The sequence below is a fragment of the Exophiala aquamarina genome (assembly GCF_000709125.1).
Source record: "Exophiala aquamarina CBS 119918 chromosome Unknown aczIA-supercont1.12, whole genome shotgun sequence".
Classification (NCBI taxonomy): domain Eukaryota; kingdom Fungi; phylum Ascomycota; class Eurotiomycetes; order Chaetothyriales; family Herpotrichiellaceae; genus Exophiala; species Exophiala aquamarina.
The window spans coordinates 99871-125914 of NW_013550576.1; the positions used below are offsets into that span (position 1 = coordinate 99871).

A 26044-nucleotide genomic window follows, 5' to 3' on the forward strand; every position below is an offset into this window, starting at 1 on the left:
GAGCGAAAAATAAATCGGCTAAGGAGGGCAATGGCAGACATGGGGAATCGGGCAATGCTCCGGTCTCAAGCAACGCCCAAACCATCTCAGGCGACCCCTACCGAAGAGCCAGATGAAGCGCAGTCTGTCCTTCTCCATCGGCGCCATCCAGATCGACACGTTTCCCGAGAAGCTCTCTCAACTTATCCGGGTTTCCCTCTCGGATAGCAGCGTTGACGAGACGCTGGCATAGCTGCGCCGTTGTAAAGCGACTCAAGGGACTGAAGAATATACTGTCCTTTTCGCGAGCGTTCATACTTGGCAGTGAAGACGGAGAGCCAGGACGAAGGCCTAGCAGTAGACAAACCAGAAGACTTTTCAACCAAGATAGAAACATCGTCGTGTGCTTAAAAGATTCAAACTGTTGCGAGGTTACCGAATGGCGGCTGTTGCTGCCGCCTAATTCTTGAGTTTTAAGAGGATTAATTGCCTAATCGATACTCTACGGGCGTTATATGACCTGCTAATATGTGTATTACACTTTGATTGATTAGAATTCGAGTAGCTATTCTGTGTACTTGTGATTATACTGGGGCTTAGTCCCTCAAAGTGAACTTCGGGGGACTCGTTAGACATAGTTCTATCTCGCTAAGCGGGCTAAATAAGTAGTAGAACTCCGAAGCCCGATACGGTTTAGCGAGGGTCGAAAAGGACATGTCTTTATCAGGCTGGACGGCTTCGAAAATAGTGTCACGGCGACTTGTCAATAAAGCATTTTGCGGTCCCGTCCACGCTTTTGACCTACAGGAAAAATGCAGGACTGGGCAATGGTTGCTGCCATCGTGGCCATCGTGACGATCCCTCTCTTCACGTCTCCGTTCCTGCTCAACCCAGCCTTCAATCTGATGCGTGAGTACGTGGTTCGTATTCTCTATCGAAGATCAAGGTGCGACGCCATCAGATGGCAAAACCTTCCAGACAATCAACGTTCAGTCACCAGCCTGCAAACTGTATGGCGATCGACGCCCAAGATCTGTCGGCTCGAGCAATGCAAGAATAATTTATTATTTTGAGCGTACATGGGGCACTAGGGCCCGACTGGAGGAACGGCCCCGATGCCTAAAACTCAAAGAGCGATATTTACGCATCGACGCCGACGCCTTGATGGCGGCTCTTATGCTAGACTATGGCGCGATCGGTGGGACTATGAGCGGGTCTGACGCGGGACGCAGCTCCTTCAATATCCGCTATGGATCAGTAGTAGGGGCTTTTCGCTATCACGAGGCCGATGACAATAACGAAGCATACCTTATCGGTAGTCTCCACCGCTTTCCTCTCCAACACGACATCGACACGAAATATCGGGATCTATCGAAGAATAACCTGCTCAACATCGCCAAGGGCTACCCGCCGTTCTATCGCGAAACTTTTACATCTCATTCTGGTATCGACGTTAAGCACCCAGTCCGCGAACAGCGGGATACGGTTCGCGCCGACTGGGTCGTCGCCATCGGTTCCAGCTCCAACTAGCCAATAAGCCTATATAACAAGAAGTCCTTAGGAGAGTACGAAGGGGCGTGCAGCCGGGTGCTTCACGTACTAAATATTCTGGCTAGAGCGTTCGACAACAACCCAACCTTCGAACGGAAACTGGCGGCGGCCGTAGAGGGCGTTAAAATCATGAACAGCGAGAAGACAGGCAGTGCCCTAAAACAGGGCACCTATCGAACAATCTTTAGTGATACCGGGCGTAACGAGATTGGGAAGGATCTCAGCGGACCACACATAGATACGCAACATCTTGAATCTATTCAATGACTACAGCAAGGACGAACTGAGCGATGCTAAGCGTAATGAGTTCCAGGCTACCCTATCCAAGGCGCTGAAGGCCGCTGTGATCGGCGTCTCCACCTGGTGGCAGTATCAGAACAACCGGGGCGACGTAATTCCTGAATGTTTACTGGAGGAGAGGATACGGCTATACCCGATACGGCTCGAGGATTAGTGGGAAGGTACATAGCTATTTAGTGTCGACTTGGCTGGAGCTAACCTCTACATAAACAATAGGAAGGCTATCCGCCTCCGTATTAATGTGTCTATGCTACACTTACCTAGGACTAGATGTCCAATAGTCGTACGTCGCCTCCGTCTCAGGTATGTAACTAGATTCTCCCTTGCCCTTTGCTAAATTTGTATTGTTAATAATAGCTTTACTTTAGTTCAGAATACGCTGTATTTCTCCCCTCCTTTTGATCTCCCTAAGATAACCTCGTGCTTTTCGGCCTCAATTTAGCATTTGGCGGATACGTATTCTCGACGTTAGTCGATCGGGCTCGTGAAAGGGAGAGTGCAGGGAAGGAAGGCTACCATCGAGATGTGCAGCTGCTATTTGACCACAGTCAGGTCGATGAATACCAAACTCCATAGGGAAATCTAGGTCAGCAAGCTCACTTGTCTGAAAAGATTCAGTCGGTCGAGAGGACTGGGGCGTCGAAAATCTCCGGAAGGTTTACCGTCGCTGTAGAAGTCCAGACATTCGAAACCGCAATTTGATTGCTAGGCGCAAAGTGCGCAAAGTGGTGGGAGTCCATAAAATCTGCGACTACTCGTGCAGCGTGAATCACCTTCCGAGAGGCATAAATTCACGATGTGACCCTATAGTCGAAGATGGTAGAGAGAGTAATATTAGTACATCAGGCTGGCGGTATCATCGTGGAGGCAGCCGCCATCTTAGACGAATCGAGTCGTATAGCCGCACGGCGCTCAAGGCTACCGTGAGGCTTTCGAGATTGAGGTTTATGCAGTTGCAATCCACACCAATAAGGTTGTGGCTCAATTCGGAGGACATGGAGAATTTAGGAGGGGTCTGGGGAGACGCCTGGCAATATGATTACAGTAAGGGCAGGGAATCTGTTAGGTTCCCTGACGCCCAGCTGAAATAGATCCCTAGCCGAGAGGCAAATATAGCCGATCGTAAAGGGCCAGATTAGGGCACCGCGTGTGCCCAGGGAGCGCTCAGTGATGCTCAGCTAAAGCTCAGATTAAAGCAGCCTTGGCGCACCCTCTAGGATCAAGCCATAAATGGCAATTGGGTTTTTCGTTCTCGAATAATCTAGGTAGTCAGGCAGAAGGAGCCAGATTAGGCTCTCTTGTCCTCAGCTCGGGGAGGCTCAGGGAGTTGCTCAGCCACATTCGCCGAAGGTCTTTGTAGTTGTTATGAAGAGAAGGGTTCTTGAGATTGGCTCTATCTTGACTGTCCTCCTGTTGCTTGAGCTTGGGAGATCTCCTGAGACTATATGTACCGTTGCAGGACCAAAAGCCATTTATCCGGGGTTCAGCACTGCCTTCGCGAGTCACCAGAGCCGTGTTCTAGAAAGGCTCAGGCCCAAACAGGTATTAGACAGGCGAGGCTGCGTAAGGCTGACTTGGCGTAGGCGATGCTGGCGTTGCTACAACGAAACGGACACAAACTAGCGCCGTTCAAAAAGATATAACGGACGACAATTTGGCTCCAAAGAAGCGGATGTGTACAACACATGAGACTCACTTCTAAAAGACATGTCATCTCAAACCATATGTTGTCGGAGAAGGTAATTCAAGGTATCGATCCGATACCTAGTGACCGAGAGTGATCTGACTTCGGCTTTGCGCCCATCTATTCCTTGGCTGACCAGATCCAGGGCCATTGCATCACTTTTCGGTAGCAAATCTACCCATGTCGCCATGCGTGACCATTTCAACCAATAAATTTCCGGCACATGTCTTTCGCCGTGGGCATATTTGACACCAAGTCCGCAACGACTTTGTGTGGCGCAACCTGTCGGTCTCGAATCTCCGACCGTGTTGTCGGGGCCACGGCCTACCCCTGCCACGGTTGCCTGTGAACGCGTCCGAAACTGTTCGTGTCATCACACGTAAATACTGCTCCCTTTACTGAAATGCCACCTTCACTCTACCCTTTTCTCCCAACCGTGCTTATCCAATCTTACGCTGTGAAGCGCTCACCGGCCGCTCGTCATCCACTATTTGCAAATGCCTCGACGTCGGGAGCTTCGGAAGCGGAAACGCGGACCGAACATGACGGAACTCGCTCGGGACCTGGGGTACAGGGACAAGAAAGTTCTCACCAAGCTGCTCTCGGATTTCTGGTCAATCAGCTATCCAAATGGCCGGTTTGCTGATGCCACCGACGAGCAAATCAACACGGTCGCGGACGACTTTCTCGAACTGCAAGGAACGAGCCTCTGGTCTGTCAGAGGCCGAGGTCCCGTTTATCCCGGTGACAAAGACAAAGAAATTAAACCGAAGATTTGCGAGATCCTGAAACGCCAGCGTCGAAATCAATTAGATATACGCACAAAGAAAGCTCGGGGTGACCAACAGCGTGATGACTCTGACGAGGACTTTGACGAGCCGTACGAAGAAGATAGCGATGATTGTAAGTCTGGGAATGGCAGGCTCGATACTTCTAGCTGACTCAGGGCAGACCTTCCGGACAACGAGCACACATTGACCATATCTTCGACAGTGACACCAAGCGAAAGTCGACCGGAACATCTTCACAATGAAGCCAACAACACTCGTCCGGCTCCAGTCTTATCGTCAGCTCGGCGCAGACCGACACCAAATTCATCTACCATTCTGGATTCTGCCCCCCTTCGTTCAGCGGAGCCGCTCGCTGCTTTGAATGCTACATCAGACCGCTCTATCAGTGCGCAATCAACTTCGGCGGTGGATCCGCAGAAACGCGGCTTCGAGACAAGGTCGGCCGACGTTTCCACTGCCGGACTGCTAGCCGCGAGTCAACATACTACGAAAGACAAGAGACCAGTACCAGAAAGAACGGTTCTATCACCGCAGGCGGAATATGAAGCAAGGCCAAACTACAGACAGCCTACAGTTGAAGACCAACACCCTGACCTGGACGCGACACAAAGTCAGTCTACAAGGCTAGGAGAAGTGGAAACCTTCCGGTTCGGTGCAGTTGGACAACATAATGCTCCTTCAGAACGAAGTTCCACGGCGACAGATGGTGTGTCTAGATCGATTCATAGCAATGCCACTAAACCCCCGCGCCCCCAAAAAGGTGCTAGGTATTCTGCAGCAGCAAATGACACCCAAAATATGTCTGAAGAGAAACAAACCGGAGTGTCGGGCCAGGAATGCCAGGCAAACCAGCAAGCAAACACGATCTCCTACCACATACTCCAGGACAGCTATTCAATGGATTCCCACAATGTACCGGGGCTGTTGCGGCGGCTGTTGAAATTCGGTGAAGAGAAGTTGATTCAGAGTTCGACAAAGATACACGAAGCTTTGACACTGGAGGATCGGGTATCGGCTAAAGCGCGTTTCCTCGCGTTTCGGGAGATGCTGGACACAGCTATGGAGGAAAGTAAACGTTCTGGCGCACGGTCAGAATAGGAGACAAGATGAACAGCTCCATAGTCGTAAAGTGTCTGTTCTATATAGGAAGCCTTGAGGATCACATTCCTCCTACAAACTTGTTTAGATGAAGAAATCCAGGTTCTTTTCAGCGGATAGGGATGCTCGAGCCGCAAGGGATCATGTCCGTCTCGACTTCAGCCCGACAGCTGCATTACTGGCCAAGTCCCGCCGACGGCCTGGCACCAAGTAGAGTCGTGTCTAAATTCTCCGTCATGCCTCAGGCTGGAAATCGGCCTCATTTTTCACGTCGAGGGCCGTGGCAATCCCAGAACTGCACCAGTAGGCGAGTACGCCGGAGAGTCATATTACACTTCAACAGCAAGATGCTAATAGTTTAGATATCGGTTTATAGACAACAAACAAAGACAATGTCCGGACGATCATGACCGACAACAGCTTGAATAGACACTATGTGTCCGACCGCGTCCCCGAGAAGCAAAATTTCACATCACCCAGGCAGACGTACTCGTATTACTGAGATCAACATAGTCTTCCGGATCATGGTAAAAAGCAATCTTGAAGGGTTTCGGACCTCCATTGCATTGTCGCAATCTGGATTTGGGGGTAATAATACTGCCAATGTTCGTTGAAGCGCACAGTGAGACTGGCACAGCTACTTTACGGTGTTCAATAGGTCAGACACCGCAAGTTTGGAGTCGCCCCGAGCTCGGCAGAACACAACCTCTGCACTCGGCGTCTACTCTACCAAGCCGCATATCTAAGCTGGTGAGCTCATATCTACCACGAGAGACGTGGACGAACGCAAAGCAAAATTCTGGAGTACCCACGGGGAGGACGGAACATGTGACTTCTTCCGGTTCATTTGTCACCGAATAGTGGCTACCGGACGCGAGACGTTAGCAAACAGAAACCGCTGCTGGCACATCCATCAGTACAGTCAGGCTAAATCAAACCAGTGGCAAAGGCCGCAGCCACTACATCACCGTCCCCGGCAGTCCAGAAGGACCTTTCCTCCTGAAGCTTGCTTCCCAGTTCCGCTGCGACCACAGAAATATCCTTGCCGTCCGGCTCCTCGCCGCCAACAATGAATAGAAGGATTGTAGATCCCTATAAGGAAACCCCACAAATCCACCTTATGTTACGGCTCGTACAAAACGCAAGGGTAGACCTTCTTTGTAGACAGCACTATACTAGGAGACTAAACTAGAGAAGGAAGAAAGAGGTCAGGACATGATGGAGGCTGCCTCGTAGTATATGTACACCGTATCAACAGCAAGGCTGTCGATGCTGAAACCGGGATCTTCCTGATCCGTACGGAAGCATTCCTTTCCGGGTAGTATACTGTTTCATCCCTCTTGCATACCCGTGATCGATAGTCATCGAGGTATGACATTGTTCAGCCTTGCTTACGTGTTACGGTCGTAACAGGAATCAACATAGCCCAAGATATACGAGTGTATATAGACATTGTCGAGCACATCGTACGCAACAAGAACGCCGGAATAGGGGGAATCTGGTTCGAGAGTCGATATCCAGGCTGTCGATGCGACGTCCCCTCGCACAACTACCAAATCGACTGGACCGACAGGACAGTCTTCTTTACCGGACCCCCGCCCCTCCACCCCCCGATCCACAAGTACTGAAGATCATTGGCAGGGAGAAAATGTGGGATACGATCAGAATCGAACATCGGGTCATCGGAGCAGAATAGAACGAAGACGGAGGAAAATGATGCGTCAGGGTCGTGAACTTGAAGATCGGATAAACCGTGCAAAATCGGTGCAACTTTATGCTCGATGCCACTCGGGGGTCCAAAAGTAGGTGGCCTCTCAATTTCGTCATTGGCAGCAACAGTAAGTAGAAATGGCCCGATATCGAGAGTCTGCATAGCTTCCCAGGGGAACTTGTCCAAGGAGTTGGATATCGCCGAGAAAAGGGTTGCCGGGATCGGAAATGGCTCCTCCAACGTTTAAATCGTCACCGAGATTCAGCCCAGTAAGTCGGGCACCATACTAAATCGTCATTGTGTATCCGAAAATATTGTCCTAACGCTGCCCGATGGTGAAACAACTGACAGATTTGCTTCGTTTATCCACGTGGATGATCCCGTCGATTTGGGAGATGATATGTTCGCAGGTTGGCGACCAAGCGCTACTAGACAAAGCGTCCATCGAGGGCAATAAGTTCGCGCCAAAACAGATACGACTGTTCAAGGAAGCCTTGGAGAACTACCATCAATGGGCTAAGAATGCAGATAGAGCATTCAATGACAAGTGCAAAGTGGTGCGCGACCTCTTTTTGCTCCCATTTCAAGGCTACCACAACTGACCATTCCCAAAGTTGATCAATAGTAACCAAAAAGCCTGTGATACAAAGGTAAAGATGAAACAAATCATGGCAAGCGAGCTCGACCACGACAACCACCTAGCTAAGACTCTCATCCCTGACTTTCCTGTTGATTGCAAGAGGTTGGCGCCTTCGACCGCGTATCTGGAGGCGCTGCACAAAGGCAATATCAAGATGATTACAGAGGGCATAGTGAAGAACCCCACCCCCGCCCTCGGAAGGACTTGTGACGACCGGAAGCGAGAGCATTCCAGTTGATGTCATTGCCTGCGCCACCAGCTTCAACACCTCCTTTCGCCCCAAGTACAGCTCAAGAGCCGATGAGATAACTTGCGCGACAGATGCGACGAGAACGAGGCCGACCCCATCTGTACTTTGCCGTGCTAGGCAAGACGAATTTTGGAAATAGTAAAACCAGCCCCGTGCTCTTTGGCGCAGAGCCTAGCAAATTGACATCTTAGTCCAACAGTGATCATGGGTCCCATGTTCCGGACGGGCATGGAAGCCTCGTGAACATCACCAAGCGCATTTCTAAGTTCGCGTTCAAGACCCTGCGCAAATGCCAGACGCAAAACATCAAGACGCTGGAGCCTAAGCAGGAAGTTGTCCGAGAATACATCGAACAAGCAATCAGAGCGACAGGGACGCTAGAAGGTATAACACATTATCACGAATCAGGCAGTCATACCTCTCCCACCCGAATTGGATGAGGAAGGTATAATGAAGGGATGTGCCTCTGTGGCTACAGAGGAAATGTCAAATTTCAGGCGCTCAGGCATACACCAGATAGAGTGTATACGGACGAGGTTCACGTGACAAAAAGGGGAAGCTATAAGAGTCTTTGCTTACTTGAATTGGGTGAGGTCTGACTCTTTTGACTTTCAAGCGTTGAGTTGTTGTACTGCAGACCTTCGGATAGCGATTGTATTCGGTCTACACATTGTCCAGTGCCTACTCAGTGGAGGTTCTAACACACATGGTCTGTTATTCAGTCTGTCTAAATCTGTCTCCTGAAGTGCTATCCGAAGTGTTATCCGAAGTGTTATCCGAAGTGTTATCCGAAGTGTTATCTGAAGTGCCATCTCGATAGAACGCTAGACCATAGAATGCCTGTTCTAGGCGCAGACGTAACGTTATCTCTACGCGTCATACGACAATCATTCAATGTTGTCAGAATGGTGTCAGGATGGTACCATGTTCAACAAATGCTTCCAACGAGTGTTGCCCAGTCTCCCTCCCATAGCCGTTTTGTTTCCATCTGCCAAACACTAAGCCGATAGTGATGATCGGGCTGGTAACGTTGTTACCCACGGTTCTGACCCACAATTTCTTGGACAGTCTTAACGTTCAGGTCACGTCAATGGTGGAGACGCTGCGATAGAGGCCATATTCGGTGTTAATGGTCGTCTTTCACTGCATCGGCTTCGCTAGTGAAGGTTGATGCAGACCACAGGTTTGAAGATTTCTTCCTTAACTAGCCTGCTGTTCTCGACCGCCTTCTAGACGACAGTTAGCTGGATGTAGTAGCCCAGCTTATATTCTGACTAACCTCCGAGTGAGACATTCAGACCGTCTTTGCATGCAATGTGCAGGAAATTCAGCACTTGTTCGCTCGTGCGTCTGGTCCGTTTGAGGGAGGCGAAGGGTATCTCCGCCAACGGGTCGCCACTGGCCCCGATCCGAGCCTTTCCGGCCTTTATCTGCGCTGTGAGAGTTAGAAGGATGGTCATAATATGAATTATGGCCACACAAAGGTCGTAACTCACCATCTCCAGAAACTTATTCGCAAGGCTTTCTTGTAGGTACACCCCCGAGTTCGCCATACAGGGCTAACCGCTGATCACGTGGGTGCTAAATCGGTCGCGGTTGCCGGTATTTGTGAGGTTCGAGCCCCCAAAGACGATCAGATGGGACTTGCCACCCAGCTTGGGCGTCACAACCTTCAGGTTACTCTCCGCCACCAGGACCGAGCCCTATTTGACGGTGAGTATCATGGCGCCAACCACTCCATACGGTTGACTATATTTCATGCCCACCACAGCAGGGTCATTCGACGACGACGACGACGACGACGACCCTTGGATATCGATCGGCTCGCTGGCGAAGTACCGAAGAAACTGCTGCAGATTCTCCTCGATCTTGTCGACTGGTCGGTTGAGCCATTAGGCCCTTTTGGTGGCTAGTAATTTCGACCAGGGGGCGGTGTCGACTTCCTCTACACCAGCCTCGTATACCTCGCCGATCTACTCGGTCGTTGTTGGATTCAAAACGCCAAAGATTGGCTAAACTTAGTAGGCACGAACTTACTATTGATTAGGGCCTGTCCTCGAATTCGATACCGATGATGATGATTTGTATGGTGCGAGGGCTTTAGGATGGCGAATCAGACGATGAGGTCGTGGTCGTCGAGGCACGCTTCAAGCCGTTGTCGCTTCTACGAATGGCTGCCCTTACAATTTGTAACGGGGGCTCACAAACAAGCTGTTTGTGACGTTGGAATGCGATATTCCTTTCGAGAACCTCGGGGTGCCTCGTGTCGTGCCTGGACCTGACGTCATCTAGCGAACTGCAACGCGTCGCTTCCAGGGAGGCCCAGCTTGTTTGACGTGCCCGAATGCTGCGCTAACAGGTTTGCGCAAATCTCCAGGCGCCGAAAGAGGTGCCTGAAACTACCATTTTACTTAAGCTAGAGGCAGCAGCGTAAGGGCAGGGCATCTGCCAGGCTCCCGGGCGATGGTCTAAAACGGGTGCCTAGCTGAGAGGCAAGTATAACCGGGGGCCGGCTTGGGCCCCTCCTTGTAGCTCAGTTGTGCTGCTCAGGAAGTGCTCAGTGAGCTCAGCTAATGGCTCAGTTAAAACTTAGGTTAAGGCGGCGATCGCTCACCCTCTAGGATCAAACCGTATATGGCAATTAGGTTTTTCGTTCGCGGGTAATACAGGTACATAGCTTCATGTGAAAATGAACCAGCTTTGCGACAGGTCTAGAAGTTGGAGCTCACAATCAGGTCGGATCACCGTGCTTTTTCTATTCTTCAGCTTCCCGGCATGGTTGAACCCCGCACGGTTCGCATGACCTAGATGTCAAATTTGGTTGTGAGCCAAGAACTATGAAAGGTTGAGGGTATGCCTTGTAGCGCTCGAGGTCCAGAAGTTCACAGGCACGGGGTCCGTGCTTCGAAACATTACTATGTAAGTAGTGCAGCCTCATCACCTATGTATACTAATTTGCGGCAAGGCTTCTTTATCGCGATATGTGCAGTTGCACGTCGATCGCCTCCTTTGACCTGATGAAGTCGAGGTACTCCTCAGTCTCCAGTCGTATAGGTGGGTTTTGGTTAAGACTAGCCGGGATCAGGTGCATGCATTATAGACAATAAAGTCGAGAGTCATCGATAGAGCAACAAGCCGCTGAAGGATTGGGAGTTCGCAGGCGAGACGACTCCGCTTACCTACTCAACTCGATCAGTTACGCCCTAGCATCTAGCTTAGCCTTTTTGGCTTTGAGTTTCTAGACGCGTTCCATGCTCTTTGCCACAAGCTAGAACACATCGTAAGGCGGCTTAATCCCACCATGATATTTACATATCTACATGGCGACACTTGCTTCTTTTTGCGAATGGTTTCTTGCCATTGCATGGATGGGCAAGGGCCCCTATGGGGTAGCTGCTCCCCTTTTGAAGGTGGTAGCTTGACGTTGCACTGCTCCTTAGTTCATAGTATAGTAAGTACTATATAGTACTAGTAGTTTCAACTGGGCAAGTAGACTAGATACATGGTACATAGTAGTAACTATGTATATAGTAAGTTCATCTCCAGCCGAGCTGTGTATACTACATATACTATGTATGTATGTAGTCTTCTCTAGTGGACGATTGTGCCTGACCACTGCGAGCAATCAACCTGAATCGCAGTGCCAATAGCGAGCCCCACACCATTGTTGCCGAAGAATGCGGCCTGAGCACCACTGTCACTGCACAGGTCGAAGTTGACGTTCGCACCATATTGGTTAGTGTCACTCAGGTCACTCTGGGAGCACAGCGGATTTCCTTGCTTGGGACACAGATTGTTGACCATGACGACCACGCTTGTTCCGGCGTTGCTCAACGGGTTACCAGACGAGTCTGTTTGACCAGTAATTTTCCAACATGTACCGCAAGCAGGGCCAGCGCCAGCACCGGGACCAACGCCATAGAGGTTCTCACTCACGGCAGCACTGAAGCCAGGCCAGGTGTAGAAGGCACACGCTGCTGTGTTGGTGTTACAGTTTGGAGAACCGAAGGTGTCGCCGGCACCGTAGTGGGTGATAGATGCTTTATATGGGATACCATTGCCTCCGGTAGCAGGGCTCGTCGAGGTTGGGCCCTTGCTGGAGCTAGTCTTGGTATTTGCCAGTGGAGGTGAACTAGAGGCGACTGGCTGGGCCGGTGGTGAAGATGTCACTGGGTCTGGGCCACTGTTGGTTTGCAAACACTGCGAATACCATGGATTCTGGACCATGCAGGTCCAGCCTGCCTGGCATATGGTGCTGCCGGTCCAACTGAAGCCACCGCCTGCATCATATTAGAGATGACCGAGCGTCGTAGTAGGAACCCGATACATACATTGTTCCCAAGAGCCCTGTGCGGCTATCGTTGCGGCCGGACAAGCAACGGCGGTCACTGCAAAGAGAAGGAACCTGTCTGTATAGTGCATGTTGAGCGGAGTGGGCTAGGGCGTCTTTATGGATTTTGGAGAAATAGGGAATGTGATGCTCGACAGAGTGTAGTAACGAACGACTGAAGACAACGGATGGCTCTCGATCGACGAGTGAAGGAGTGACTGGCAGCTTACAATCTTTGGAATCTGATGGAGGAAGTGACAATGTATATAATATACTGACTGTACATAGTATTAAGTGTCTTGGTCCCTCGGTTTGGCCTGATGTCGATGGCCAGCGAACAGGCATGTACAACAAGGTACTATACCTGCTCCTCAACCGACGAACCCGATGTCGCTTGCATCTAAGCGAAATTCATACGGCGAGACGGCAAAAGTAACCCTTGGACGATCAGTCGCACCACCAAGACACACTTGAACGCAGTGCGCACGGTGGAGTGAGTGAATCTTGTCATCCAGCATTGGGCCAGCAGCTTTTAAAATTGAAGCCACCATGTGTTCAAAGGCGTGGGATATGATATGATGATATGGTCCTGAAATCTTGCGAGTTGGAAAATATACCTGGCTTAGCCTATGTTCTGAAACGACCGCCAACAGGCTTCACCCAGATTGACGAGCAAGATCTCGGTAAAATCGGGCGAACCACTTTTGTGGGGAGTCCGTTGAACAAGCACACGGAACGTCCACTTGTCGAGAACAAGATTCAGGCAACCAACCAACCCATTCTCTCTCTACACATCATTTCTCGGACAAGGGACCATCAGTGGGAAGTTAGATCTCAATACATTACATCATACTCATCCGCAGTGCCCTTCTCTGTGAATATGGACCCAACGCATGCAGCCTATCCATTATCGCTAAGAACTCTACTTACTATGTATTCTCCGGATCGATCGATATTATGGTCTGTCTACTGAGTATGTTCATCGTGGATATGTACGTTGTCATGCCAGGCATGTTGCCCTTTAGTCTAGGTCAATCGATCCGACATCTTCTGTGTATCGCTTCTGTCTCGCCGAAGCCGTCCACCACAAATAACCTGACGAGATCCAAGATTTCATGAAGAAACTAAACCAACCACAGTCCTTTTGTGTTTCCCAGCCCCATACAGACTCGTCATATGCAGCGTCTATGCGTTCTCTTCTGTGTTTTTGATACGCGTCGAGGACTGCTTCCATGTCGCTTGGCTGATGCTTTTCTAGGATCCGGGCGAAAACAATGGCGTCTTCAATTGCATGTGCTGTACTTTCAACCTGTGGAGGCATGGCGTGCGCAGAGTCTCCTAACAGTATTGCTCGTTTCGACGCCCATTTTCCCTTTGGTGCAAGCTTGTAGAGAGGGTACAGTGACCAGTGTTCGGTCGCCTCGATCAGTGGATCGAGGAACTTGACCTCAGTGTTGCCAAATCGATCCTGGACGTTTTTCTTGATATTTTCTTGTTCGGCCCTTGGGCTCTCCAACCTTCTCTCGAAACAACATCTCCAGTCTCCATGACTCCTGCAATGAATTGTTTTTCCGTGATAGCTCGAAGTAGGGAGTCATCAGCATTCCACGTTGCGACTGACAGAGCCCAGTGTATTGCCAGGGCACTGCGGTTTTGTCAGCGAGTTCTGCAAACCCACAGACTGTGGCGATGCCCGTGTAGACTGGTGTTCGCTCGAGGTCCACCAGGGCAGACCTGACAAAGGAGTGTATGCCATCACAGCCTACCAATAAATCCCCCGATAAACTTCTTCCGTTGTCAAAGTTGACCGTTATCTTCTGTTCATTTTCCTCCACCTGTGTTGCTTTCCACCCGTACTCTACCTCGACATTGTCGAGTGACATGGCAGTTTCCAGTAATGCTTTCAGTAAGTCTGCCCGCACTATTCTCAGCCCTTTAAATGTAGGTGTGCCAACGCCGTCACCTTTTTCTCTGGCGAAGGAGATCTGCCCCAGTCGTGCTCCTGTGTAGATGGTGAAAAGCTCGATCTTTTCGATGTCGATCCCGTACAGTTGTTCGCAAATATGTGCTAGGACGCCCAGGTGGTGGAGGCAGCGAAGAGCATTGGTGTCAGGCCAACAGCACCTCCGATTGGGGACGGTTCTGGCCGAAGCTCGACGACAGTGATGCTAGGTGGCTCATGGCTCCATTTATACAACGCAATTGCTGATGCAATCCCCGCCACACCTGCACCGAGTATTATTATTCTCATCGTTTGGTGTCCGGTCCGCTGGCTTCTGGGGGTGTGCTGTTTTGAACAGTCCAGCCGATGCACCTTGTGCCAGGGACGTTGCATGCATTGTGACAGTTAGAGCGCCAACGTGACTGGTAGTAGTTTAGGTATTCATGTTCGTAGGTGAAGCAGACTTCCTCTAAAACGGCGTCGGGATCAGGAAGGTGGTCGTCTTTGCAATGTTGTAATTGGTGGTGTGGCCAAACAGAGTTCAGATTCGAATAAAAATATCCAGTTGGAGAATTGGGATGACGTCGCAGCCAGCGACCAACGACCACACCACCTCGAATATCATTAAACACGGAGAGAAGCAACGGAATGGAGACACACGGACAAGAAGCCCTGGCACGTCGATTAATCTACATTCAATTCCCCATCTTCGAGAAAACACACCGCAGTGGATTCGTCATGTATCCATGCATATGGGCATTAGAGCCTCACGCAGCTAGCTACTATTGGATGAATGTCGCTGGTACACATGATAAACATAAACCTGTCGCAAACAGCAAATGTCTGGCTCAACCGAGACCAGCTTTGGTCGTCTTTACAATATGCTTGATAACGTCAATACCTCCTTTGTTACCAACAGCACCGATGCCCATGCCACTCGACCAACCCATTTTCTCTAACATTGCCCGACCTTTGTTATCCGAGCCGATTTCTGGAGCAGATGCACCGACGACCTCACCATTCATGTAGGTCGCACCAGACATCACACCCCCACCCCCTCTCCGTTCTCTCACGGCAGGAGTGCGAGGTGCGTTGGGTCCTCTGTAAGAGCCGCCACCATGCCTCGGAAAGAACTTTCTTGTGTTCAGCAAGGCATCTATCTCCCAAACAGTGTGGATGGTATAGACTGGGGTGTTGGGGGATTTGGTCAACACCGGGAATCGCCCTGCACCTTGACCTTCTTTGCCCTCCGACCGAGAGTGTAGTTTGAGTGCCTTGGCCAGCCGATGCACGGAAGCTCGCAAGGCAGAGTCCATGGGAGCAAGCCTCAAGGTGTCACCTTCCTGTATCAGAAACTGTCTGATCTCAGCCTTGATGGCAGCGGGGCTGCTGCGTTCTGCAGACTCGAGCAAAAGTCCTTCCCGTTCTGCTATCTTCTCGCGCTTCCTAGACGCCTTCTTCTCACGGTCCTTGTTCCAGGAGTTTCGAAGTTGTGCTTCCAAATCCGGGTCATCTGTGCCAAGTTCGAATGGAAGATCGGCCTTGCGCCCCTTCTTCTTAGGCCGGAGACTGGGTCGGTCGAAGTCCATAATATCGAACGCTCCATAAGGGTCTTGCTCCAAAGCATCGGCGAATGCTTCAGCAGGGGGGAAGGTGTCTCGCCCTCGTCTATTGCGCTTAGATTTGGCCCGGTTCGAAATATGTTTCTTTAAAGAGAATGGTATGAAGTCAGCGGCGCTTGCGAGCTCGTCATCGTCGTCCTCATCTTCGTCATCACCACCACCACCATCGACCTGCCCATTAAATAGCAGGATTTCATCTCCACCCATACCCAGCTCTTCCTGCTTAGCCAGAGCACGAGCGATTTGCTCATCTGTCATGCGAGCGGTATGCTTCATGATGCGGTTGTTTTCATCGTCCTCGGATTCAACATCATCAATCAGATCATCAAGGACGTCGCCGACACTATCATCGTCGTCCAAATCGGTATCGCCACTGGTTTCTTGCACTTTCATAGCACGGATCTCTTCATAAATACGGATCTCAGCGAGAGCTGAGTGGGATGTCAGCTTCTGCCTTAGCACCCACTTCGCATCGCTTGCGCCGTGGCCTACCGCGGTCACAAGGTATTGGGAGCCAGCCGGACGTGTTCTGTGACGAAGAACTTGAGAGACTTCATTGACCTCATCATCAGTGGTGCTCAAATCATCAAAGTCGTCAAGATCAGATGAATCCCAGTCGATGGCCTGGTCGATACGGCGAGAGGGACGGGGATTTGGTCCGAGGTTCATTGTTTGAACTTTCATATTCGCCTCTGCTGAGCTATCATAGAATCTGTAATGCTCGTTGGTCCTGCCGGCAGGGCCTGGCTGAATTTCGTCCTCATCATCATCATCATCATCATCATCATCGATGGCCATATTTGCAATATAGTCCTCCATGATGGCCTCTTCGTCATTTGAGATAGAGTTTCGAATGAGTGATCTGCCTCGTCTGTCCACTGTTCGTCTCAGCTGTATTGCTACCGGGTTTGGCGGTGCAAAAACCTGCGCCAATGGATGGCTAGCTGGTTGAGCAGCGGTAACTGTAGACTCTGGGTTCCGTAGAGGGGAACGGCTGGGCACGGAAGATGGTGATGAGGGAATATTGGGGGTCAAGTTGGATTTCAGACGACCAGCAAATATGATTTCTTCTGAGGACTCTGATGACGATGACTCCCTGCGCTTCTTAGACTCAGAGACAGGCTGCTTCTGGGATTTTTTATCGACTTCCTGCCTGACCGGGTCCGAAAGCGCTGCCTTTCCAAGGTGTTCGGTGATTTCTAAGGTATCTTCCAGGTCGGGCAGAGTGTCTTGTCGAGTTTCTGGAGAGTCTTTGACGGCTTCGTTTTCCACAAGGTTTTGTTCCGTGTCGTTAGCCAATTCAGGCTCTTGACGGGTCAAGTTGCCCGCACTGACGAAGATGACTCTGTGATCTCTCAGCTTTGTGTCACCCCAACCATTGGCGTGACGCTCGGTGTTACGGGCCTCCTGGGACATGCTAAATCCATTGCGAGGGTGAGGAGAGCTGGAGTCTGAATGGTCCAGCCAGTCTGATAGGAGAGCTCGATGGCGGAGATTGGGGTGTAGGTCTTCATTGGAAAGATGACGGATCAGTATTCGTGGCTTCAACTCATGGAGGAAAGGTACCTTTGACGGAAGGGTTGGAATGGTTTTGAGACCACGGCGACCCCTTCTGACCGCCTCTCTTGCTGTGCCGAGCAGCAGCTCGCTGTCGTGCCCCCATTTGGCGGGGTTGGTCGATGGCGGTTGTGGTTCAGAGTCTGGATAATTTGTCGGATGGGCAACCGAGAGGCCTTTTATTTATCTGTGGGCAAGTGAATATGGATGGATATCCAAGACAAGTACTCAGTACTGATACACATCATTGAATATCGCCTAGTACTTGTTGCCACTGTGACTCAGGAGTCCCATATATCTGCAGAAGAGGTGAATACGGACTGGACTGCACGGAGTACCTGCAGTGCTTCAATGACGATCAAAATTGCCGGAAATGATTCTAGTCGTTACCAAGCCAGCGCTAGAGCAGGCGCTAACAACTACTAGTGCGGGCCATGTGTCTCCTCTGGATCAACTTATTCTTCCGTCAATAGGCGCCTCGCTGCCCGCCCGCAAGGCTGACGTCTTGCCATCATCAACCGCAAGCCAAACGGACTCGGGGCTCTACCAGCACCATCAGTCTACTTCTATCATTTCCATCTACGAGCACTGAATCATTACCACAGTCAACTACTGGTTCTCCATCCCTATTCCTCCCTGTCCTCGCAACGGCTTTCCACCCTGGAAACCTTTCGAGCTTTCATTTACCACCACCATCAACTGACCGCCCCAGGTTACACTCCTCCGAGCGTCGAAATCCAAGAGTCATCTAGTTTAACCGGAGAGAAAACCACCTACATCTTGGTGCAGGGCATTTCGTCTGATAGAAATCAGCAACAACTCAATCCCATCGACCTGCTGCATGCGTTGTCCACTACCCTGCAGACCCTCCCGGTTCAGGGCGTCATGAATGGAGTCGATTACAAACGCTTCGTGCGTTATTTCTATGACCCTCCGCCCAAATATGATGATATGTCGGGCACTCCGGTCTGGCTACTGGGGAATGAGTACAAATCCACGCCAACGAAGCCAGTAAATACTACAGACCATGATGATGTGGTGGAGGTCGAGTCATCCAACGACTCCCACGACCCGTCGGAAGCGAGCGAATCCACTGCAACTGATCTACAACCTCAGCAGACTCAAAACACTAGCAGTGGCAGTTTTGATGATGCACAGCATGTCTCTGGTCATGACCTCCCCTCGTTATCAAATGATCCTACTGATGGTGGGTGGCCGCATGCCTTTCTTGACGACTTCGAGTCTCGGATATGGATGACGTATCGTTCCAACTTTACGCCGATTCCTCGTTCACAAGATCCTGCTTCCAGCTCCTCTATGTCGTTTTCAGTCCGACTTCGCAACTTGACGGAGCGGGAAGGGTTCAGCAGTGATACGGGTTGGGGGTGCATGATTCGATCAGGACAATCGCTCCTGGCAAACGCCCTGATTGTGCTCCAACTCGGCCGTGACTGGAGGCGACCTCAAGCGACCACCCCTCCTGCCCCACCCACTTCCTCGTCTGCCTCTATGCAAACCGAAGCCTACATTCTCTCCCTGTTTGCTGACTCCCCTGAAGCTCCATTCTCTATCCATCGCTTTGTCCAACACGGCGCCTCCGCTTGTGGGAAACACCCCGGCCAATGGTTTGGCCCATCGGCAACAGCTTCCTGCATCAAGGAACTCTCTGCAGAATGTGCTGCCGCTGGCCTACGAGTGTACGTGACCCCTTCAGCATCAGAAGTTTATGAAGATCGATTTCGTACTATAGCCGCCACCAGCGCAACTGATGGAATCATCAAACCGACCCTTATCCTCCTGGGCATTAGACTTGGGCTAGATAGAATTACACCTGTCTATCACGAAGCGCTTAAGAGTGCGTTTACATACCCGCAATCAATTGGCATAGCGGGTGGACGTCCCTCTTCCTCGCATTACTTCATCGGCTGCCAAGGGGATATCTTTTTCTATCTCGACCCTCACGAGACCCGCCCGTCTCTCCCTTTCCACTCAAATGCCTCAGACTACACTGAAGAGGAGATCGCAACCTGCCATACACGGCGACTGCGCGGCCTGCGGATCTCGGAGATGGATCCCAGCATGCTGATTGGGTTTCTAATCAAGGACGAAACAGACTGGGAGGACTGGAAGAGAAGGCTGAAGGAAGTCAAGGGCAAGGCGATCGTCAATGTGTATGAAAAAGAGCCGCCTGTTCCTGGCGAGACGAAGGAGAGAAAAGAGGCGGTAGATGAGGTGGAAACATTCGATGACGAAGATGAAGATGAAGACGACGAGACGGTCACAGTAACAGGTAAGGAAGAGGTATCGTTGGGATCGATCAAGCCTCCACAGGTACCTGCAACGGGAGACCCGCCTGTGCCCGATGCTCCAACAAATATAGAGACGAAGACGTCATGAATGATGGTTATAATGGCTTTACCGGGAATCGCATTGGGTTGATTGGTTTCATGGTGTTTGCAGACTTCCAACACGATATATTATACCCCAATGGGTACGGGGATATGCGGCACGCCGTCTCGCAATACAATTGAGAATGACATGTCATCGCTGCCTAAACCCGTCACTACTTTACCTTGTATCCTTCCTGTCTTTTTTTATATCAGTCATTTCCACGAGAAATGTTCTTGAAGAGTCCGCAGCAGCGGTTCTGGGTTCACCTCACGTACCTCTCCCCACCCAACCATCCGTCTGGAATGTTTTGGCTGCCAGTGGTGGACCTGCTTCGCGTCCCACGCCGAAGGTCCTGTAACTGCTCGCTCTACTAGCGTGCAATTTCGATGTTGACGCGTACCACAACAATGCATTTCGCACGGAATTGACACTCTGCTCAGACTGATACTGCCACTATGGACACCGACGAGCAAGTTCTTGCTCTGATAGTATCAAGTGCATTAATGAAAAACAGAAAACGGAAATAGAGTCATTTGATTTCATGCTTTGGATTTATGTGATCATATCCAGTCCTGTTCAATCACGGCAGAGCTGGAATATGCTTGTGCTGTCATGCTTTGAGCCTGGTGAATAAGTGTACATATTCCCACCATTGTTAATGATGAAAAACAAAAGCTCTGAAAGCTGTAAAAAAGCATGACCATGATTGATGATTTGACGAGAAAGCAGATCCATGTCCATGGACTGCGCTCATCAAGTTGATTCCCCATTCCCATGACGCATCATAAGTAATTGTGTTCTTCAAAACCCATTTAGAACACCTGTCCGATTGTGCCTCAACCCCGTTGCATAATGAAATCACCCACGCGAAAACCCAAGAACCAAGTAATCATCCCCATTTGGAACCCCTTCCATGCACTAGGTTACTTTACTTGCTTTGGGAAGAGTACTTGGTGACGGCCTTTGTGCCTTCAGAGACGGCGTGCTTGGCAAGCTCACCAGGCAGGATGAGTCTGACAGAGGTCTGGATTTCTCGGGAAGAAATGGTAGACTTCTTGTTGTATGCGGCAAGCTTGGAAGCCTCAGTGGCAACACGCTCGAAGATGTCTGAAATGGAAGTCAGAACAGGCAAACATAGTTGGACTGAATTCGACTTACCATTGACGAAGGAGTTCAGGATGGACATGGCACGGTTGGAGATACCAGTGTCGGGGTGGACTTGCTTGAGGACTAGAACGACGCGTGAGTATGATGGATGCGAAAACCAAACGCGACTTAGGACTCACCCTTGTAGATGTATGAAGAGTAGGTCTCCTTCCTCGTCTTTCCACGCTTCTTCTTCTCGCCAGAAGGTGCTGCGGCAGTCTTCTTTCCGGCTTCCTTCTTCTCAGCAGGAGGAGCCTTGGCCGGGGCCTTGCCACCGGTGGTGGGTTTCTTCTCAGCGGCTTTTGGAGGCATTTTTGATAGATTGGAGATGCGAAAACGCGGAGATTTAGATGTATGAGGGATGAAAAGTGGTTTGAGATGTAGAGTAAAGTGCGATGAGAAGTGACGGGATGTGGATGGATGAAGAGGAAAGAAAGAGGAAGACGCGAAGTGCGGATGATGGATACTCTTATAACAGGCGCAAATGGGAGATGGAGGTGTGGGTTGATCAGAGGGCGAGTGCTTGCAGGCAGCGCGAGCGGGTTGATCTGGGTAACGGGCTTGGATCACTTTTGGCGTGTATTGTTATCGTGTCGTTTTTGAGCACTTTTAGTCCAGTCATGTTGCAGGATCAGGTCTCTTGGCAGTAAATTATCGTCATGCGGCGTAACCAAGGGCGGTATTGTAAAACACAACAGAAAGGTCAGTTTTGATCATTCACTAACGTGTGCTGTGATTGGCGGCCACCCATGCCCTGATCCAATAATCTGTGATTCTGATTCTGATTGTGATCCTCCATCCCGGCAGCCCCAACTGCAATGCAGGGTTGATCTAGAGGCGCGACTCTGCTCACCCACTGCCCGCATCGCCGCCTTCCCATGTTCTTATAACTTGCTTCCCTCCCACCCTTCGTCAACGCTTCCCCCTTCTCCTTTCTGTTCATCCATCCTCAACCCAGCTTTACTTTACTCATCTACCAGTCTACTCAGACCCAATTCTCAACCCTCAAGTCCCACCTTCTAACTCAACCACAACTTTCAAAATGACTGGCGGAAAATCTGGCGGCAAAGCCTCTGGCTCCAAGAGCGCTCAATCGTAAGTTCCCTCTGCAGTGCGCACACCTTCAGAGTGGCTTGGTCTGGGTCTTGATTAGATCCGGATGACGCGTCTTGAGATTTGTGCCTGTCCATTTTCATACTAACTCTTGTCCAGACGATCCTCAAAGGCCGGTCTCGCATTCCCTGTCGGTCGTGTCCATCGTCTTTTGAGAAAGGGAAACTACGCTCAGCGTGTCGGTGCTGGTGCTCCAGTGTATCTCGCCGCCGTTCTTGAGTACCTCGCGGCTGAAATCCTCGAACTTGCTGGAAATGCCGCTCGTGACAACAAGAAGACCCGTATCATCCCTCGTCATCTGCAACTCGCCATTCGAAACGACGAGGAATTGAACAAGCTTCTCGGACACGTCACAATCGCACAAGGTGGTGTTCTACCAAACATTCACCAAAGTGAGTACCATTTGTCCAATGCAATATCATCACTAACGTCACCTTCCAGACCTTTTGCCCAAGAAGACTGCCAAGGGCAAGAACCCCAGCCAAGAGCTATAGGCTTGATTTGGTTTCTGGAGCGGGTATTAGGGAGTTTTCATGACATGCAAATCGCACAATGGGGTTATGGGGTTGGGTTTGGTCCTGGCAAACATCGGGCCACTTCAGACTTTGCTTTAACGGTTAAGGGTTGTACATTACGTCCATGCTTAGTATCATCATGATCATGGATAGCAGTGTAACACGGGGTATGAGGAAATGCGAAAGCAAGGCCACCAGGCTCTGCAACCAGGGTCATAAAGGCAGTCTAGTCAAATGATCCAATGTCAATGGCATATCAAAGCATCAAACAAATTCTTCCATTCTGCAAAGCTTCTGAGCCTCTGGTTTTCAGGTTTGGAGGAGGCGTGACGCATTTAGTCGAGCATTACAAAACACGATATCTAAAACGAGACGGGGTTATCGAACTTGTGAGAGAATAGTGCCACTGAGTAGCTCAGCCATTGGTAATGGACAGTCGGCAATTCCCTAGGAAGCGTGAAGTAGGTTTGCCCTGATATCACAGTTCGGGCGGCACGGGTAGCATTCAAATTGGAACGACTCCCTGGCGGGAACCCTCGCAGTGTGCGATGATCCAAAGGCAGGGCAGAGAGCACAGGTGTCTGAGAATAGAACGCCTGGAGGCAATGATTGCATGTCAAGCTTTTGCATTTGTGCTTGGAACTGGCCATTGACTCTGGCTGTTCATTCTTTAGTTATATGTACAATCACAATGTAGTGCATCTCCCCGTGCTTTCTTCATAATCTCTTCACGAATTCTCTTGATGGCGGGGGCAAATCGGGAGCTGGGAGATTTCTTTCATATTTCGAACCTGGAATACAGTGGTCAATAAATCTTTGCGACATCTCGAGTGGGATTCAATGTACCTCCAGGAGCGGTTGGTGGCCTGTATGGATCAGGATGCTTCCATTTCTCTAATAGTTTTTCTGTCTCATTGAATAATATCTGTTGGCAGCAACGCGTTAGACAGCTTCAAACATCGAAAATGGACGTTTATACCCTCCGGTGTCTGGGATCATTGATGTTTCGGTTGGCGTCGAACAGGGAGCGAATGTAAACTGCTTGGCCCCGCCACAGATTCCGCTGCACAGCCCAGTCGAGGGCAAGCTTCAGAGACCGCCGATAGAGGGATCTGTGAAAGATGGTCAACAATCAGCAGCTACCAGGAGGATGGAAGAGCAGTACCGGACCGCTTTGACATGAGGAGTGACGGTGGACATGGTGTCGGATCGCAGGCGCTCTCGCGCTCGTTACCAGGAGCTTAAACGTCCTCAGTCGATATAGGAGTTGACGACCAAGTGATCCGTCTCACTCTTAGGCGTTCAAGTATACAATATGGCAGGCTACAAACGTGCAACGTGAATCTGTAATTCCTGCGAGTCGATTGGAAGTGAGGTTTGAGGAGGACAAGGCAGGGCTTGGCAGGCGGAGGAAGCTCCCTAGCAGGAACTAGCATACCCAGTTGGCAGGAGCCACCCAGCTGTTTCCCACAACCGGTGGCGGTCGCTTCAGCTGCGCCTAACAACTCTTTGCCCAGCCTGAGCCCCAAAAGCTCTCCAGAGCTTGCCCTTCTCCGCCGCTACCATCCATACGAAGTCCAAGTTCTCTCATTCCTCTCATTCATATTCTCACCCTCTCAAAGTGCCGTTCTTCTTCGTCTCTCCTTTGTTCTTTGAGCGGGCGGACTTACCGCCTCCTATGCCGGTAGAACACTAAGCTCGCCACTTTTGTCGAGCATTGGCTGGTTGGTGGTACATACACTCTTCTGCATTTTGACCAGCTCCCCTACACACCTGCTCTCACCATGGCCGCACTCCGACTACGACATGGACCTCCGCTGGTCTCTGGGCTGGCACTTCTGCGACGAGCCTCCTCTCTACCTCCGCGCTCATTCTCCCTCCTCAGATCATCATCCACACCCAGGCAAAAATGCCTCATCAGCTCCCGGTTGTCTTCACCAACTACCTACACTTCTCTATCCAGGTTCCAACAGTTCAGTACCTCCCCAGCTAACTATGCTGAGACTTTGGTCAAGGTTCCGCAGATGGCAGAGTCCATATCCGAGGGAACCTTGAGTTCCTTCTCGAAACAAGTCGGAGACTATGTGGAGCAGGACGAAGAAATCGCTTCTATCGAGACAGACAAGATTGATGTTTCTGTTAATGCTCCACAGGCAGGCACAATTAAGGAGCTTCTTGTTAGCGAGGGCGACACTGTTACTGTTGGTCAGGACATCGCGAAGCTTGAGCCTGGTGAGGGCGGCGGCGGTGGCGCACAAGAGGCTAAGGAAGAACCCAAAGCCCCCGCTTCAGACGAACAACCAACGAGCTCGGATCCTGAGCCAAAGAAGGAGGAAAAGGAGGCCGACGCACCGCCTCCACCGAAGAAGGAAGAGAAGCCTGCCCCTCCCAAGGAAGAAAAGAAGCCTGCCCCGCCGAAACAAGAGAAATCCGCGGAAGATTCTAAAGCAGGTATTGAGTCACCTTTCGGTAGGGGTAATAGGAACGAGAACAAGGTGAGTTTTACTAAGCTATTGCTTGCTAAGACTCATGCTAATGCACACAGGTTAAAATGAACCGCATGCGACTGAGAATTGCGGAGCGTCTGAAGCAATCTCAAAATACTGCCGCCTCCTTGACAACCTTCAATGAGGTCGATATGTCGGCTCTAATGGAGTTCCGCAAAAAGTACAAGGACGAAATTCTAAAGAAAACTGGTATCAAGTTGGGCTTTATGAGTGCCTTTGCGAAAGCCAGCGTGTTGGCATTCAAGGACGTTCCTGCTGCTAACGCATCCATTGAGGGTCCTGGAGGCGGTGACACCATCGTTTACAGAGACTATGTCGACATCAGTGTAGCTGTTGCGACTCCTAAAGGCCTCGTAACTCCAGTCGTCCGAAATGCAGAGAGCCTAGAAATGGTCGAAATTGAGAAGGAAATTGCCGATCTCGGCAAGAAGGTAACATCACTCCACCATAGCTACCTCTGCACGTGCAGTCCGGCTTACTTGACCGCTAGGCACGAGACGGTAAGCTTACCATTGAAGACATGGCTGGTGGCACGTACACCATAAGCAATGGAGGCGTCTTTGGATCTATGATGGGTACACCAATTATCAATCTACCACAGACGGCTGTGCTTGGCCTGCACGCCATCAAAGAGAGGCCAATGGTTGTCAATGGCAAGATCGAGATAAGACCTGTGAGTACTCGAACAATCACATTCAACGCCGACTAATTATTGGCAGATGATGTATCTTGCTCTGACTTATGATCATCGTTTGCTTGACGGTAGGGAGGCAGTGACCTTCTTGGTCAAGGTGAAGGTGAGCATACAACCGTGCACTTTCCTCGTCCTCGTAATAACAGTGTCACCAGGAATACATAGAAGATCCTTCCAAGATGTTACTGGCATGAAAAGGTTCTTAGCCAGAATTCATCTGTAC

At 50.5% G+C, this 26044-nt stretch overlaps 12 protein-coding genes across 12 annotated transcripts; 5 read left to right on the plus strand and 7 right to left on the minus strand.

Annotated features, from left to right (window-relative positions):
• Nucleotides 1-97: 97 nt before the first annotated feature.
• Nucleotides 98-295, minus strand: A1O9_10038 (uncharacterized protein; the record flags this gene model as incomplete). The annotated part of the gene is made up of 1 exon (XM_013400774.1): nt 98-295. The coding sequence occupies one exon, from the start codon at nt 293-295 to the stop codon at nt 98-100; it is 198 nt and encodes a 65-aa protein (XP_013256228.1).
• A 3716-nt stretch (nt 296-4011) lies between these two features.
• On the plus strand, nt 4012-5403 carry A1O9_10039 (uncharacterized protein; the record flags this gene model as incomplete). Its single annotated transcript, XM_013400775.1, has 2 exons — nt 4012-4417; nt 4466-5403. The coding sequence occupies 2 exons, from the start codon at nt 4012-4014 to the stop codon at nt 5401-5403; spliced, it is 1344 nt and encodes a 447-aa protein (XP_013256229.1).
• A 1409-nt stretch (nt 5404-6812) lies between these two features.
• On the plus strand, nt 6813-7007 carry A1O9_10040 (uncharacterized protein; the record flags this gene model as incomplete). Its single annotated transcript, XM_013400776.1, has 1 exon — nt 6813-7007. A coding segment is annotated over one exon (195 nt), but the record flags the coding sequence as incomplete, so codon positions are not given.
• Nucleotides 7008-9204: 2197 nt separating this feature from the next.
• A1O9_10041 (uncharacterized protein) lies at nt 9205-9557 on the minus strand (the record flags this gene model as incomplete). Its single annotated transcript, XM_013400777.1, has 3 exons — nt 9205-9233; nt 9284-9434; nt 9501-9557. The coding sequence occupies 3 exons, from the start codon at nt 9555-9557 to the stop codon at nt 9205-9207; spliced, it is 237 nt and encodes a 78-aa protein (XP_013256231.1).
• Nucleotides 9558-11595: 2038 nt separating this feature from the next.
• Nucleotides 11596-12426, minus strand: A1O9_10042 (uncharacterized protein; the record flags this gene model as incomplete). Its single annotated transcript, XM_013400778.1, has 2 exons — nt 11596-12284; nt 12336-12426. 2 exons carry the CDS (start codon nt 12424-12426, stop codon nt 11596-11598), a joined length of 780 nt encoding a protein of 259 aa, XP_013256232.1.
• A 929-nt stretch (nt 12427-13355) lies between these two features.
• A1O9_10043 (uncharacterized protein) lies at nt 13356-14217 on the minus strand (the record flags this gene model as incomplete). The annotated part of the gene is made up of 2 exons (XM_013400779.1): nt 13356-13802; nt 13852-14217. The coding sequence occupies 2 exons, from the start codon at nt 14215-14217 to the stop codon at nt 13356-13358; spliced, it is 813 nt and encodes a 270-aa protein (XP_013256233.1).
• Nucleotides 14218-15124: 907 nt separating this feature from the next.
• Nucleotides 15125-17314, minus strand: A1O9_10044 (uncharacterized protein; the record flags this gene model as incomplete). Its single annotated transcript, XM_013400780.1, has 1 exon — nt 15125-17314. One exon carries the CDS (start codon nt 17312-17314, stop codon nt 15125-15127), a length of 2190 nt encoding a protein of 729 aa, XP_013256234.1.
• A 1026-nt stretch (nt 17315-18340) lies between these two features.
• On the plus strand, nt 18341-19852 carry A1O9_10045 (autophagy-like protein 4; the record flags this gene model as incomplete). The annotated part of the gene is made up of 1 exon (XM_013400781.1): nt 18341-19852. The coding sequence occupies one exon, from the start codon at nt 18341-18343 to the stop codon at nt 19850-19852; it is 1512 nt and encodes a 503-aa protein (XP_013256235.1).
• Nucleotides 19853-20774: 922 nt separating this feature from the next.
• Nucleotides 20775-21304, minus strand: A1O9_10046 (histone H2B; the record flags this gene model as incomplete). The annotated part of the gene is made up of 3 exons (XM_013400782.1): nt 20775-20953; nt 21005-21076; nt 21133-21304. The coding sequence occupies 3 exons, from the start codon at nt 21302-21304 to the stop codon at nt 20775-20777; spliced, it is 423 nt and encodes a 140-aa protein (XP_013256236.1).
• Nucleotides 21305-22034: 730 nt separating this feature from the next.
• On the plus strand, nt 22035-22599 carry A1O9_10047 (histone H2A; the record flags this gene model as incomplete). Its single annotated transcript, XM_013400783.1, has 3 exons — nt 22035-22087; nt 22205-22497; nt 22547-22599. The coding sequence occupies 3 exons, from the start codon at nt 22035-22037 to the stop codon at nt 22597-22599; spliced, it is 399 nt and encodes a 132-aa protein (XP_013256237.1).
• Nucleotides 22600-23337: 738 nt separating this feature from the next.
• Nucleotides 23338-23734, minus strand: A1O9_10048 (NADH dehydrogenase (ubiquinone) 1 beta subcomplex 9; the record flags this gene model as incomplete). The annotated part of the gene is made up of 3 exons (XM_013400784.1): nt 23338-23411; nt 23467-23545; nt 23600-23734. Coding segments are annotated over 3 exons (288 nt in total), but the record flags the coding sequence as incomplete, so codon positions are not given.
• A 670-nt stretch (nt 23735-24404) lies between these two features.
• A1O9_10049 (dihydrolipoyllysine-residue succinyltransferase, E2 component) lies at nt 24405-26015 on the plus strand (the record flags this gene model as incomplete). The annotated part of the gene is made up of 5 exons (XM_013400785.1): nt 24405-25115; nt 25166-25558; nt 25618-25800; nt 25847-25924; nt 25977-26015. 5 exons carry the CDS (start codon nt 24405-24407, stop codon nt 26013-26015), a joined length of 1404 nt encoding a protein of 467 aa, XP_013256239.1.
• Nucleotides 26016-26044: the final 29 nt, after the last annotated feature.